Source organism: Malurus melanocephalus, unplaced genomic scaffold (genome assembly GCF_030028575.1).
Source record: "Malurus melanocephalus ecotype Western Australia unplaced genomic scaffold, MMel_1.1 scaffold_364, whole genome shotgun sequence".
NCBI lineage: Eukaryota > Metazoa > Chordata > Aves > Passeriformes > Maluridae > Malurus > Malurus melanocephalus.
The window spans coordinates 24098-39351 of record NW_026623596.1 but is presented as its reverse complement, the minus strand read 5'-3'; the positions used below and the strand labels follow the sequence as shown (position 1 = coordinate 39351).

Sequence of the window (15254 nt, the reverse complement as noted above, 5' to 3'; positions counted from 1 at the left end):
AAGATAAATAATTTGAGAGAACAAGCCTTTTTTAATTGAACTTCTGTATAAATGGAATGACATGCTATCTTGAATAAGGAACTGTTGATTTAAACTGCAAATGTAAAACCATTCTTTTTATTTATTTTTTTTAAGTGACAACTTTAATTTTTGGTACATGTAGCCCTATATGAAGTTAGTAGAGTAGTTCAGATTATTTAAACATCCTTATTAGTTTATCCAGAGGACCTAAGTGACATTTTGATTTTCCTTTGTGCTCATTTGATTGCTGTTCTGGTCACTTAAGTTCACAAAATTCAGAAGGCTGGTCTTTCTCTTTTAGCACATTCAGAAGATCCAAGCCACAATGAGAGAAAATCCTTATGGTTATCTCAATCTCTTTTCCACATCAAGTAAATATTTAAGTGTCATTTCACTAAGATTCAAAATGGTGAAACAGATGTGTGCGCCCACTCAGTGAAAAAGTTAGCAACACTTAATATACATAAAGACTCCTAGTTCTCTCTCAGCTGTATTTTGTTTTGCTATAAGAGCTTTCTGAAATGTTTTGGTCCCTCTTCCCTTTCACAGACATTAATTTGCTAGCTTATCCCAAACTATCTGACTCCAGCATCYCTATAATAACCTTTATGGTCTTTTTCACTCCCTGCAGAAACTSCTTATGTTCCAAATGACAACAAATTTATCCTGGTCTTACACAACACAACTGTCCTGTAACTCCTGTGCTCTACCTTTTAGCAGAGTTCATCTAGAGTCAAATACCTAATCTTTTTGCAGATCTTCCCCAAAATGCCAACAGTTCATAGACAAGAGCAAAAAAACACCAACCAAAGTAATTGCATCCAGTGCTTCAATTTCAGCAAAGATCCACCAAAGCAATACTGTGAAGTCTCACTCTAACAGCCAGCAAAGGACATAATACGAAACAAGTGGACAATAGGGAAATTTACATTATAATAGATTTTTCTGTTTTTTTCCCAGTAGACAATAAAATGTATTCATACATAAATATCTGTAATTCAATCCCATGCATACACATCTGGGCTTTTTGCAGAGTTTAACAGATCTCCTTCAATAATTTGTATTGTTTAAAGGAAACTATCGATAGCTGAAGGAAAAAGAGAATACCTAGAATAAGTTCAAATGCAAAAAAGAAACAATGAACCAGGCCAAAGCTGAGATTGGCTAACAAAGAGGAATATGGAAATATTGCCCATTGTTCCGTTCCATTGGAACTGGAAAAGCCAAAGCTCAGCTGGAGTTGAARCTCCAAGTGTTTAAAGAATCCAGTCTTTTCTTGGAAGAACATTATAAGAAAATAAAARGCAAGTCAAAGGCAAGTCACAARATRGGAAGTTCTGATTAAATACAAGGACACATTTCTCAGCTMTGACAGTCATCAAATATAGGTACAGTTTGTCCAGAGAAGTTCTGAAATCTCCATCCTCAGAAACAATGAACTGGACTGGACACATCCCTAATCAACCTGCCCTAATTTCACTTTCTCTGAAGAGAAATTTGGTTCATCTACAATGAAATTTGTTCATTATTTTAAAACTTTTAAAAGTCATTCATAAATGACTTTAACTTTGGTCTTTATTTTAATATTTCCTGAGGTCTCACTGAAGAAACCAGTTTCCATGCCAATGGAAGGTAACTGCCTAAAACCTGAAGGATATTTTAGTTGAATTCCCATTGAAAATAAATATTTTCAGTTTCAACTGCCATAATGTTTCTGATTATTTTGATTATTTAAGAGTCACAAATAYTACATTTAAAAAACCAACAAAAACCTCCCAAAAATTAAAAAAATAAAAAAAATATTTCTTTTATACTTGTGCAGCTGTAATATTCTTTGCATTGCTTTCCTTAACACACTGCATTGCTTCAGTCATTTTGGTAGGAGTCATTCAGCATTACAGTCAGAGGAAATCCATCTTGAATGCAGTATGTCAATAACATTATTTTTCCTGAGTACTTCACAGTGTATATTTCTAAGAAAAGAAAAAGAAAAATACCATTTCTTTCAAGAAAATAACATAATTTCTTTGGATGTCAGTCAATCAATATCATGCATCCTAAAGCACTTTCAAGAGATGATTTAATAAGGCTAGAGCAATTTATCACAGTTAAGTYCTGTAACTTGCTATTCAAGAAGCCTCTCACTGACTGTTGAGTCACTACTCCATGAGGCTTTGCTGTTATGCCTGCTGTGCTTTTGAACAGACAGCCATGGTGGTTAAGAAATCTCCTTTGCGTCATTGGACTTGATATTTCTCCTGGGAAGAAAAAAGAAGGATTATTTTGCAGTTTAAGTTTTAAGTTTCATTCTGTTTCTTTGAAAACAAATTGCCTGATGGTTTTTTATCATTATTAAAAAGGACAGGATATTGAAGTTAAATTAATTTCTGTGTTGTACTTTCTCCAAATTCTCTACTGTATACATTCCTTGTTTTGAGTGAGCAGAATTGTAATGAGYAAAGGTTGGATGAGCTGAGAAAAAAAGGAATGCATCATAATTCAACAGCCAGAATTTTTTCATTAATTTCCTAATTGTACAAGATTAAAGATCAGTTTCTATTTTTTTTTCAGAGAGGAGTATTCATTTTTTAAAAAAAATAGTTTAAAAATATGACAGAATGACAGTCCTTGTTAGCATTCAAGTCCTAGGGGTAAGAGTTATTATTATTGCCTAGAGGACATTCTGATTAATTTTATGGATTTCTTTGTAATATAAGGTGACTATTCACTGCTATGTGAGTCCTTTCCACTTACAACACTTTTAAGGGTTGTGAACTTTTCGCTTGAAATAGTTAMAAATTATGTGCTACAGATAAATCAGTTCAGATTCAGAAATGAAATAAYGGTGCATTTACATTGTTGGGTTTCTCTGATATTTTTCTTTAAAATTGGAAAGACAATTCAGTGGTAATCTATTTTTACATTAGTTTCTAAATAGGAATAAGAAAGTTAAATATTTTTAAGTCATGTGCACCTGAAAAAGAAAAAAAAAAACAAACAAGCAATCAACAAAACCGGAAAAACCAACAAAATATACAAAAAAACCCCACAGAAACCTCCCAAAAAGAAACAAAACAAAACAAAAACAAACCCCAAATCCTCCCAAAAATACCAAATAAAAAAAAAATAAATAAAACCCAACAGATATAAAGTTCTATTCTACCAGTGAATTAAACTTTATTAAGTTAAACCAGCCAGCTTGTTTGGTTTGTTTAAAATATGTATGTAATTTGAACAGTTTATAAATATCTCATAATAAAAGYGAACGGCATAGCTAGTCTATTAAAAAGTGCAGGGACTACTAATTGCTACTAATTGCTATGTTTAAGTTATAAGTGTCAGAATGATCATGCAATTTTCCCTCTTTACCTTGACTTTCTTTCCTCTTGTCTTCATTTAATATGTAAAGAAAAATGCAACTTATAAGAAAAGTACCATTTCAGATTTTGAGTCATATGTCTTTACAGTTATTAGAAGTCTTTAAAGTTATTATGAGCTGAAAATGTAGGAGAATGGCAAAAAATTATTAATCAGTTYTACAGTTTGTAATGCTAAGATTTGAAATTTAATTGCCATATCTTTTTTGCATAAGATTCTAATAAGCATAAGGGCAGCCTTTACATTCAATTTAGTGACTCTTAACAGGAATTTCATTAAGTTCTACATAACTTAATGAACTTTATTACTCAGATTATATGATTTTATGTGAATATGCATATAAAAATATGATTAACCAAGGAAAATCTCAGCTTTGCAAAAAAAAAAAAAAAAGTGCAAATTATTATGCAACTCTTTAAATGTTCAAATAATTTTTTCTTTTTAGTTTTCCCCTAAAAATCAACAATGTTGTTCTTCAAAGRCCACTTGGCATATTAATGGACATCCTTAGTTATGACCTGTAGAGATCATCTATATGGTGACATATGAAATAGATTAATCTGAATATACATATATAAAATATAAATAGATCGATGTGCTTAATGCAGTTTTGGAAGTTGGAAAAATTATATATAAGGTGTTCAAAACCTGTAAGATACTGCYAACAGAAAAGTCAGAGTAGACATTTAAGGTGCATTGAAGACCTGAATTCACTTCAAATCTGATCACTTTTCCACTGTGAAATATGTAAAAGTATTCATTAGCAACTAAATTCCAAGCAAGTCTTTGGAAACAGAAGATAAATTCTATTCTCTTGGTAAATCTCCGGAGAGGTTGGTACTGTCTGTAGTTATAGYTGACACAGGGCAGTAGGAGATAAATGAGAAAATTTGGAATATTGGAGATTTAGTAAATGGCATGAAATTAGAAATAGTGGCTAAGGTACATAAACCAAGACTCAGTTCCCAACTGGTGCAGTTTACTTCAAAGTGATGTACTCTTTGCACAAGCTGTAGCTCACAGCAATTTGACTTTGGTAGTTGGCTATTCATCATTAGATGCTTTAATTTTGACACCTTTGCTAACTGCAGTGAAATAAAAATAGTTGTTATTAATAGTTGATTAAAATATGAATCTCTTAGGCAGAAGTGAATGGTGTGAATCTGTAGCTGAATTGGTTCAATGCCTGCTAAACCACCATTTTCAGTGGAAGTAAATTCACAATATTGATATTGTAGCCACAACTTCGCAGTACGTAAAAGTACCAGATAAGTTCATTATTATTGTACAGAAAGATTACAGAATAAACGCCAACAGTGCAGTATCCCCACTCTAGAACACTTAAAGGCAGTAAATAGGGATAGAGTATTTTATTCTGCTTCTATCTCTATAACTGGAATTCTCTCTAGCAGTATCTAGTTTTTGGTTTTTTTAATTGGGTATTTTTAGTATAAGTGAAGTAGCAGTAATTTTGAAAATATAGTGTACATTTATCTTCTTTGTTAGAAAGTAGACTATGATAGATGTATTATATGAGTAGTGTAATGTACAAATTTGCTGCAATTTGATCATTTTGTGGCTTTCTGCATTTTCTATCATATCTCATAAAGTTAGATGAAAATTGCTGAAAAGTGTTAGRTGGACTTAAATTAGCCAGGACTGATAATAATGATAACTCTTACTTTGCAAGTCAGTAAGTGATGATTGAAACTTGCTGCTACTACTCTTACTTGCAAGTTATTTGAAAAATTATCTAAAAATGAATATCAGGACATCTTTAGAGTTTACTCCATAACAGACCTCTTGCTGCTTTCATATTTTAGGTTTCCAGCCATGCATGTACAACATTTTTATTACTGGAAACTGATATATAAAGGCAATAAAACCTTCATCTTGAAACAACAGAAGACATTTTTGTTTTTAATTTATCAGGTGATATAAAAATATTTCATTAATTTATTTGTTACTCTGCAAGGAAACAGAATTTGCTTTGTATTAATATCATAAGGTTATGCTTAAATGCCTCATCGTAAGTGAATTTTTTCAAACAGTGTGGACTGGTTTTCATTTGTGTCCCATTTAATGGTGTTATGTATATTCACTTTATTACAATCTCAATGTTCTCATGTATTTTGTTCACTGCCAATTTCTAAGTGAAGGATTAAAAGTATGTCAAATTTTCTTTTATTTTAAAGTAGTTCTTTGTCTTTTTATTCTACTGTTCCTAAGGACTCTTTATTTATGTCTTTAGTAGCTGACTACTCAAACTCCATTGAAGTAGGCAGGAATTAGAAGCATTTAAAAACTGGAAAAAAGAAGTGGTTTCTGGAGAAAAAGAAAAAAAAACACAATGCTAGGGAAGCAGAACAGCAAGTCAAATAAAAGCTGGAAAATTATTTGTGCATTAAATAGATACCTGATTTATTTCTATTATTATTTGAACAAGTATCAATTTTAGCACCTATGTGTATTTTTGACATTATTTTACTTATTTTTTACCCCTTATACTCCCGATTTTTAGATGCTACCAAAACTTGATAATAATATTTACAGTTTTTTTTCTCATCAGACAGGAATATCTTGYTCCAACTCTCAAACACCTGGGCAAAAGTTTGCTTTAATCCAATCCTACAGAAAACCAGAAAAACTTCAGAGATAACCATAAAGAGGGAGAAGTCATTATGTTTCACACARCCATGGAGCTGGGACTTTAGGCTCATCTTCTCCRTGTSTAAGACAAAATCAKTAAAACCAGTCTCATGCAATAATTRTATTTGTTCTCTTCCRCCACTGAGTCATAGTTCATCTTATGTTTTAATTGTTGTTTGTAAGGTCTAGTATGAYCCTTAGGGAAGCTAAGTCTGCAGCAGCAATTTTCAAAGAGACTATTATCATAYCTGGTTTGCAACAGGTCTTTTTCCATTAAATATTTTTATCTGAGAACACTAATAGGTAGTATCTTTTCTGMATATAGAAGTCTTTCTGGATTATCAGAAAACATTTCCATTTTAGACTTATTTGTACTAGTGAATGAAGTTTAACTACTTAAACAAACAAATATTTGGGACATCTTGTGGTATTTATTAAGACTGAAATAATTTCTTGTGAATGAAAATCATGCTTGTGTTCTGCTAAATTTGTTAAATTTGCTCACAGTAGCAATATAGCACAGGGATTTTTTTTTTTTTAACATGAAGCCAGTTGGTATGTGATCTGGGAAGAGAACTGTGGTTCTAGATAATCTATTTGGGAACATCACAGTCTACATGTTTTGCAGGAAATTACTTTGCACATAGGAGAGATACCATATTTGTAGTTACCTAAGGYTAAAAATAAAAAAAWAARAAAAATCCTTTGGCATGGAAAAATAAAGGSAAAGGRAAAAGATGTCATGGTTAAAGATGAGTTGTACCTCAGTGCCCATTGCAGCTCATTTCAAACAACTGAATTTRTACCATTACCAAATCTGGGTTACACGCCTGCTATTGTCCAACAGTAATAATTGGAAGCTCCAAATATATTTGAATACTTTGAATTTTGTGACAAGCCATTTGGAAAATTGTCTCAAAACAGTTCTTGACAAGTCCATTGCTGTTCCCACCAAGGTCTGCAACAGAGAGAAGCACAGAATCAACAATGCTGGTGAAAGAGACAATAATACTGTAGTCTTATCCTTCCCTTTTTACTGTTAGCAATTTTCCTTTTTGCTATCAAAGACAGCCTGGTTTTTGTTTATGCTCTTGTCAGTGCCTTCAAAATTGTATTCCTCTACTTYTTTACTGGGTTGTCATCCTAGGCATTTAATATCTTGTAAAATAGTATTTGTGCAAGTTGTGTTGTGGTTTGAAGAGTCTGTTCACAGCTGGTTGYTCAGCTGTTATCATCTGAGTATCTTTTGGACTTTTCCTTATCTACCTGTTTCTTCCTTCTATGACTACTTATAAACACTACCAGTATAATTTCATGTTCAGATAACCTATTATGCTCTCCATAACCTACATCTGTGGCTTGATCACATAACCCTAGAATTTCTCTTGCATGCAATAGAGGAAATCTGTAGTTATGTATTGGTATTCTTCATACCTCGAGTAGAACGGTCTTAGAAGTCTCTTTTTAAAAGTTCTGTCTAATCAAGAACTGGTAGGGACTGAATCGGTGCCAATACACCAAAGAAAATATAGCTGAGAGTTAAGGAATGATCGCATACAGAGAGAATGRAAAACCTCAATACTTCTCCAGAACTGGCTCCAATTAATAAACTGGGGATAAAATATTCTTAGAGAAGGTATGRCTGAAGAGGAGATACCAATACCTGACCAAGGGAGACAAAAAAATCAGGAATCAAACCACTGTTAGAAAATGTTGCCAAGTCTTGAGAGATCAAGTTAAGCTTTTTCATCATACTGCAAAGGACATGTACAGAGAACATTCTGGAAAGTCCACCAGAGACTTCATTAATGCTAGATTGCTTTGCCAAGGGGTTCACATTTGACCCAGGAGTGCTAGAAGCACATCATCTTTTTCTTCTAAACTCTAGCTTTAGTAAACTCTGTTTTTCTCTGAGTACAGAGACATATCTGGGTTTCTTGGGTTTGTAATTTAGATTTTTGGGATAGAATGCACTGCCTTGCTTCCATCCTCTATATTTCCATAAACAAAACAATGAGGGAAAAATAAAGATGAATTTATTAGAAAATTACTTTTTCAAGAAGTTGGTGACTTTTAAAAACACAGACAAAAATTGTAGTCCCTATTCTGATTTGTCTTTCTACATTTCTCCAAGCCGAAAGATGCTAAAATCATGTTTATTTTCATCTTTATTTTTATTATTATATGATTCTATGATTATCAGAACAGTTCTTACAGTTGCTAGGCATGGGATCCAAATGTCATGGCAAATCCCATCCTTAGTCCTTTTATTCCTTGATACAGAAGGATGACTATGTTTTACAAAAAAAATCTTTACAGAAATAATATCAAACAAAAAAATCTATTTTAATTAATGTTTCATCCCTTCTGCAATTTGTTTGGTTTCTTTCATGCTCTTGAAGCTTGAATCTTCTAGCTTTCCACAGTTAKTGTCTTTCTTCCACTCCACTYTGAAGGCCCCATTCTGGTATGAGTRAAACAAGGATAAAATRCTRCAGTGAATCTGAACTGGTTGGAGGATCAAGATTTTCTTTCAATGTCTATTCTTATTTATTAACATGGGTGAAACATCAGCTATATCTTCAATCTAAGTACATTATTTGGCACTGAATTTGAGTTTTGTTCTGTGGATTCAGAATAACCTCTTTTAACTCTGTTTGATACGTATAGAAAATRTGATTACTTGACCCTTCAATGAGACTACACTGTTATTTATCCTGACAGAAAAAGAATTTTGTTTTATTTCTCTCATTCTGCATAGCAGGGATCCTGGGCATATCCTTGAAATGCCCTGCAAATAAAAATCACTGTCAGACTTGAAATCAGTCTGTTTTTCTATTGATTACTATATCATCCAGCTACCCATGCCACTAGCTGAAGACAATATGGATTACCAGTTAGATTTCTAAGATAACAGGTACTTCTTTTTTAAAAATTAAGTGTATCTTTCTATTAAARAAATAAAATATCAAGTACCATCTGTATACAATCGTTGGCCCATTGTTAACTTAAATATAGTACAAAAGTAAAAAAAGCCATAATGCCATAAAGAAAAACTTGTTACAATATAATTTGTATTACATTTCAAAGAAAATCTGAGTGGTTAATATAGGGGTACAAAGTAATTTCTGATTTTACATTCAGAGTCTAATATGATATTCAATTCTTAGGTCAGATCTCAGAAACACGTAGTGCATCAAATGTTCTGACTGTGTTCTTCTGTTATTATACCATTACCCTGAATGTATTCTTCCTTCAACTTCTTTTTTGCAATGCATTTGGTAGAACTTTACKCAGCTGATTTAAAGACAGACACAATAGATCTTGACACTGGAAAAGAAATATGTTTTTTGTTTCATAGGTACTTTATTGTACTTATAATTTATTTGATTTATTTACTTTATTATATTAAAGTGATTTTTAACATAGAAAATAGCATTAATTTAATCTCTAGACTTTTTTTTCTTGAAAGTTTGAACTAGTATTAGGAGCTGGATCTAGAATTCGGCTGTGTTTGGTGCATCAGAGTTAAGTCCTGGGAACAAGTTTTCTTGAAAACAGGAAATTCAGGTTTAATTTATGCCTGACCTTTGCAGCATTAATCCCTCTCTTCACGGGCTTAAAATGTGAAAAATAAAATGCYAGCATACAGACTCTGTACATCATAGAGATGTAGAAATTACAGGATAATGGAGTCTACCTGACTCTAAGTTGCATTTGTAATCATAAGCATGAACATTGTTTTGAACTATGCAAACTGAATTTTATGTACATTTTGAAAATGTAYGCAGTTTCTTGTCAACAAGAAGATCAATGAAGTGCTGTCCAAATTGTTCATCCATTAGTTAGCCTTTCWTGTGTCAGCATTACTGTCAGCTTTAGTTAGAGAACTTCATTTATTTAAAATTTCATTCACTGTGGGAGGGATGAGGAAGTGAATCATGTCTCAGTAATGGAAATCTGGAAGGGGAAGGCATTGTCTCCTGTATTGAATTAACAACCACAGGGTAGTAAGTCATTTTGAGGTTTGCATTTGAGGCAGAAGCTTTGCCCCAAATGATTCTGGTCAAAATAGTCTTAAATGTCCAGGTCTCACCAAAAGTAATGGACATTATACTGTACACCTAGTACCTCAAAAACAATGTTGGTTTTATATACAACACTTACCTAGTTGTTTCTCTTCTTCTTTGCGAGAAGCGTATGTTTGAAAAAAAACACATTCTTCCATTCCTTGTGGAGTGTGAATTGTTTTTTTTTTTTAAATTATCTCTTTGCATAATTATCTGTTACAGTTTAGCATGATTGAAGTGCTTTGACACCCAATCAGCCCCACAGACAGTTTATGAAATGTGCTGTACTAGTACATAAAACRCCTGCCTCTTCCAGCTCCTTACATGACTAGAAACAGCAAAGGAAATAGCAGCAAGACAGGCAAACAAAGACATTTGAATGGAAAAATTATGGTCTTCATCCACTGATAGATTTAGAAAAATTCAGAATCTCAAAYTGATTAACAGTCAGTGCACATGACTCCTTTGGATAATTGAGGAAAGCTTGATTTATGTGCTCAGGTTAGGAGCAGCTGCCACTTCTAGTGACTATTCCATGACTCCCTCCTGTTCCAGCCAGTAAACTYAAGGACCTGGGGGCTGAAGGATTAACTGCCACTTTCCTGTTTGCAAGTTCAACCAGTAGAAAAGTGCAGAACGTGTCCCAGAGAGCAAAAATAACTGTGCATGAATTTAGTGCATATTTCAGATGCAGTGAAGCTGACATCACATAATGAAATATCTCTGAATGGTCTCAAATTGCTGAATCTAATAATACGATTTTAATTTAATTTTTGGTTCATACTCTTTTTGATGTGAACAGTGAATTGTGTCTCTCAGTTTTGATCTTATTTTTCAGTTCGTTTTTGTAGGATGGTGGATAATCTTTCCTTATATTCACATGGATCTGTATAATTTCCTTGGCTTTACAGGGTTTACATGAATGTTGCTGTTTTCTCCTGTGCTGGTAACCTTGAATTGAATATTTAAACCAAAGGAATTGTATGAGTGCTCTGAATCCAAAGGTGACACACAGGTTTCCTGCCCTGTCTGCTAAAGCACTAAAGATATAGGTGGCCGTGTGCTTTGTGTTAGTTTGGGGATTCTTGCTTGGAAGGAGTTCTAGGGTTCAGTGAGAGCTTAAAAACAGGCAATGACATGAGAGAGTGAGCTTTTTAAATATAATTGGAGCAAATGCCTGGTAGGAATATGCAAATGTCGTGCTTGTGTGCACCAAACAACAGAGAATTAACTTGGACTTTTGTCTCTTTCTACTGCTGACTGTAAATCTTCACATAAATCAGTTTAATCAGTCATTAGAAAGAATAACTTTAAAAAAGTAGGAGGCAGATTTCTGAAAGCCCTGTCCTCTTTTCATCAGGTAAGTCACTAGTCAACGTCCGTGCTGGGAAGACAATATAGGTCATGTCCCTAAACCTGATTTTTCTGCCTGTCCAAAATAGCAATTGCCAGAGTCCATGATTAACATTTTTTTTATGATTGGTTGTTTGGTTGTTTGGTTGTTTGGTTGGTTGGTTGGTTGGTTGGTTGGTTGGTTGGTTGGTTGGTTGGTTGGTTGGTTGGGTTTTTTGGCAAGATGGCGTTTGATCTGATGAGGTTATTATGTACTAGTTAGGCATTTGGCAGATTCCCAAGGAGCTTCTCCATCAAGTGTGTGTTACTGTCATGGGATTTTGTATCTATCTCATAGCAGTTTATGGCTCCTTGCAATGGYGTCACAATTTTAGTCTAAAGGTGATACAACCTTCAGGCAAGCCCAGCTTCTAGAGATACCTGTCAGAAATAACTTCTAGCATTGCTCCTGCCTAATTACTGTGACATCCCTGAATAATTCTGTGCTACCATCAGTGAACTCTGAAATGAGTGCTTACTGAAGTGAGTCAGAGAAATTCRGAAGCTACCAGAAGTAAAATTAGCTGATGGTCCTGTCTCTTTAGAAAATTTTAAAAAGCATTAATGATGGTATGAAATCTCTGGCAATGCTTTTCAGTTGAAATGTATCTTAATTAGATTTTGGCAAAGACTTATATGCAACTGARTTATGGGGCTTTTTAGTTATAGGTGGCTTATTAGGTATTGTCTCACCTCAAGCACCACTTGCTTGTTTCTCTACCTATTGTCCTCTTTTTTTACCCATTCAACTATTTATGTGGCATGTGATAAACTGTATTCGGGAATAGAATTTTAAATTKAAATATGTTCATTATTTTTTTTTTCTGCCACTGTTCGAATAATGTCTGTTTGATTACCTCCAGTCTCCACAAATGCTATTAAAGAGGGCAGCAGGCACTAGAGATTGGCAAGGTAGATAGCAAAGTGAGAGAAGGAATAGGAACTGTATAATCTGTCTCAGCTACCAAAGCAAATGTGTACAATATTTCACCCTTGTCAGACAAGTACTGCATGGCTGGTCATCTACCTAGCTGAACTATGCAAAACCATTATGCATTTTTCAGGATTTTTATCTTCCTTACCTTCTTTTCTTTTCAATAAACTGTCATTAGCCACTCTCCCTTCCTCCCTGCTCCCATCTTCAATGGCTTCTGTCTTTTTCAGGGAGTTCATTGTTAMAGATTTATAAGTAGTGAATGAGGCTCTCCACTGTCTTATCAAGGACATTTTTTTCAAGCAAATTGACACATTCACTTCTGAAGGGCATTCAGTTAAGCAACTGCATACAAACATCCTCTGTCTCCCTGCCTTTTACCCTGAGCCAGACATTAAGTCATTCTCATCTCTTATAAACCACCTTCAAACAGACAAGAGAAGGAATGTATTCAGAGTGTATAGAGAGAATGTCCTTAGATTCCTCAGAAGTGAGCCAGTACCTTGGATTTTAGGACTATTTTCATGTTTATAGAAAGTTTCCAGCACAAATATTCTTTGCCCATGAAAAAAAAAAAAAAGACAAAGTGACAGAGAGTTGAAGCCTAGCTCTAGAGAAGGCTGAACTGGAAATTCACTTCATGACTGCATTTTTAGTTAGAAAAATCAGAGAAATTATAATGTAAGTTCTAAAATATAACAAGGAGATAAATCCTTTTCCTATTCCAATAATAATTGTATGAGAAAGAATGAGAAACAGCAGTAGAGAGGACTGGAGGAGAAAATAGCAGAAGACTTCCATCCTTTAGGCAAAAACTAATGAATCATCAGCTGTACYGTATAAATTCTTTCAGGCAGATGACAATTACTTAAATCAATAACATTGCAATATAAACTAATAACTTTATGATATTTCCTTACCACGTTGCCTTTTTTCTTCCCTCGTCTAGGAAACATGCCTTTCTTTTCCTTTGGAAAAATCCTGGCTTAAGTAATAGTATATGAGGTTAATAATGTTTTTTTTTTTTTGCTTCTCTACAGGGTTTCCTGTACAGATGAATGACTCAGATCACTTGCTATTTGAGCATTCTTTTCAAGGATGCATGCAGTTCATTCACGTGGATGATCAACTGGTGGATTTGCATGCAGTGGAGCAAGGCCAGCTGGGAAGCTTTGCCAATGTCACCATTGAYATGTGTGCTATTATTGACAGGTAAGCTGTGGAGAGATCACCCATACTGATACCTAACTGGTATGTCTTTCATATTCTGAAAATATACAGYGATCCAGAAAATATAGTCCTGACACTGCCAGTGATCATGTCAAGGTGGTYGTCCTACCTTTCTAGCAGTGGGAACCATGCTCAGATGATGGAGATGTGGATTTAAATTGTTGACTGTGTATGGTAGTGGAAAGCAACTCTTACATCTCCCCATTCACCAGCAGAGGAGGAGGTGAAAAGTTCTTGTGAGTCACACTCAGCCTATAGGTCAATAATATCGCTGTCTTGAAAAGGGGGAACTCCTCACACATTTTGTCTGTCTCCTAGATGGCTATTATGAAGATATTTTTGCAACTAGAAKTTGTGGGTCCTGGTTTCGGTGCCCTCTGGCTTCCTTGTGTTCCTCAGAGAACTAAAGCAGGTCCACATGCCTGCACATCAGTGCATGTAATAAACGCTCAAACCTAATTAAAATAATGCTTACTGGGTTTGTATTTTTCCAGTTTGAAAGGAGTAATTGAGAATTAGGACAGCCTTTCACTTTGGCACTACYTTTTCAACCATCTGTATTTTTTTTAACCTGTATTTTTTTAAAGTTGGTTCTGATTAGTGGTTTCTTTGTTGGCAAAAAAAAAAGAAAATTCTAGGAAAGACAGGAAGAACAAGTAACCCAACTCCTGAATGTAGGCAGCTTGGCTTATCATGAAAATTACCTGTACATTAAAGCCATTGCAAGCCTGCTGGAAAGCTGAAAATGGCTTTTTCAAATAGTGCTGTGAAAGAAGCAAAGAGTACTAGATCACAGAACCCTAGAATAATCCAGGTAACCACCAACTACGGAAGTTCATGCCACCCTCTAAATGCAGGGCCAACTTCAAAGCTACATTGGGTTACTCAGGGCCATGTCGAGTTGAGCTCTGAATACYTTCAAGGATAGATATTCTATTGGCTCAGTGATTTTGGATATCATTAGGAAATATTTGCATCATTATGGCAAAGAAATACACATCCATTTTATTTCCTACTTTAATTTAAGAGACTCTCAAAGAGATAGATGCTACTGTGAAAAAGAACAAAATATGACATTCTGCTTTGGTCTTGCAAAATGTGTTCTCTTCCTGAAATATAGACATCCATTTGCACTAAATGAGTTGTGGTAGGTTGTATCATGGCCATCAGCCAAATACCCATCCCACCTTTAGCTTTCCTCCCTCTCCYGAGAAATGGGGATCAAAACAGAAGAATGGCAAAAAGACTTGTGGATTAAGACTGCAATTTAATAAGAAAAGCCAGAGCTGCAAATGCAAGCAAAGTAAAAMAGTGACATTTTTTCATTACTTTTCATCAACAGGCAAATGTCCAGCTGCTCCCTGGGAACCAGGGCCTCAGTACATGCAGTGGTTGTTTTGGAAGAGAAACTCCATAGCACTAAACATATTCCCTTCCCCTTCCATTCTTTGAGTSTTTATGGCTGGACATGGTGTTGTACAGTATGTGATTTCCCATGATCAGTTCCCAGATATGTCCTTGTCTAACCTCTTACCCACCCACCTCCTCCCAGCCTGTAAGGGGAAGGGTGTGGAGAGTGC

General features: G+C 34.5%; 1 protein-coding gene across 1 annotated transcript in view; it reads left to right on the top strand.

Moving 5' to 3' along the window:
• LOC130580825 (contactin-associated protein-like 2) overlaps nucleotides 1-13660 on the top strand; it is a 616928-nt gene extending 603268 nt beyond the window's left edge. Inside the window, exon 10 of the mRNA XM_057378578.1 lies at nucleotides 13485-13660. Coding sequence (XP_057234561.1) covers nucleotides 13485-13660 — 176 coding nt within the window. The remainder of the gene's footprint in view (nucleotides 1-13484) is intronic.
• Nucleotides 13661-15254: the final 1594 nt, after the last annotated feature.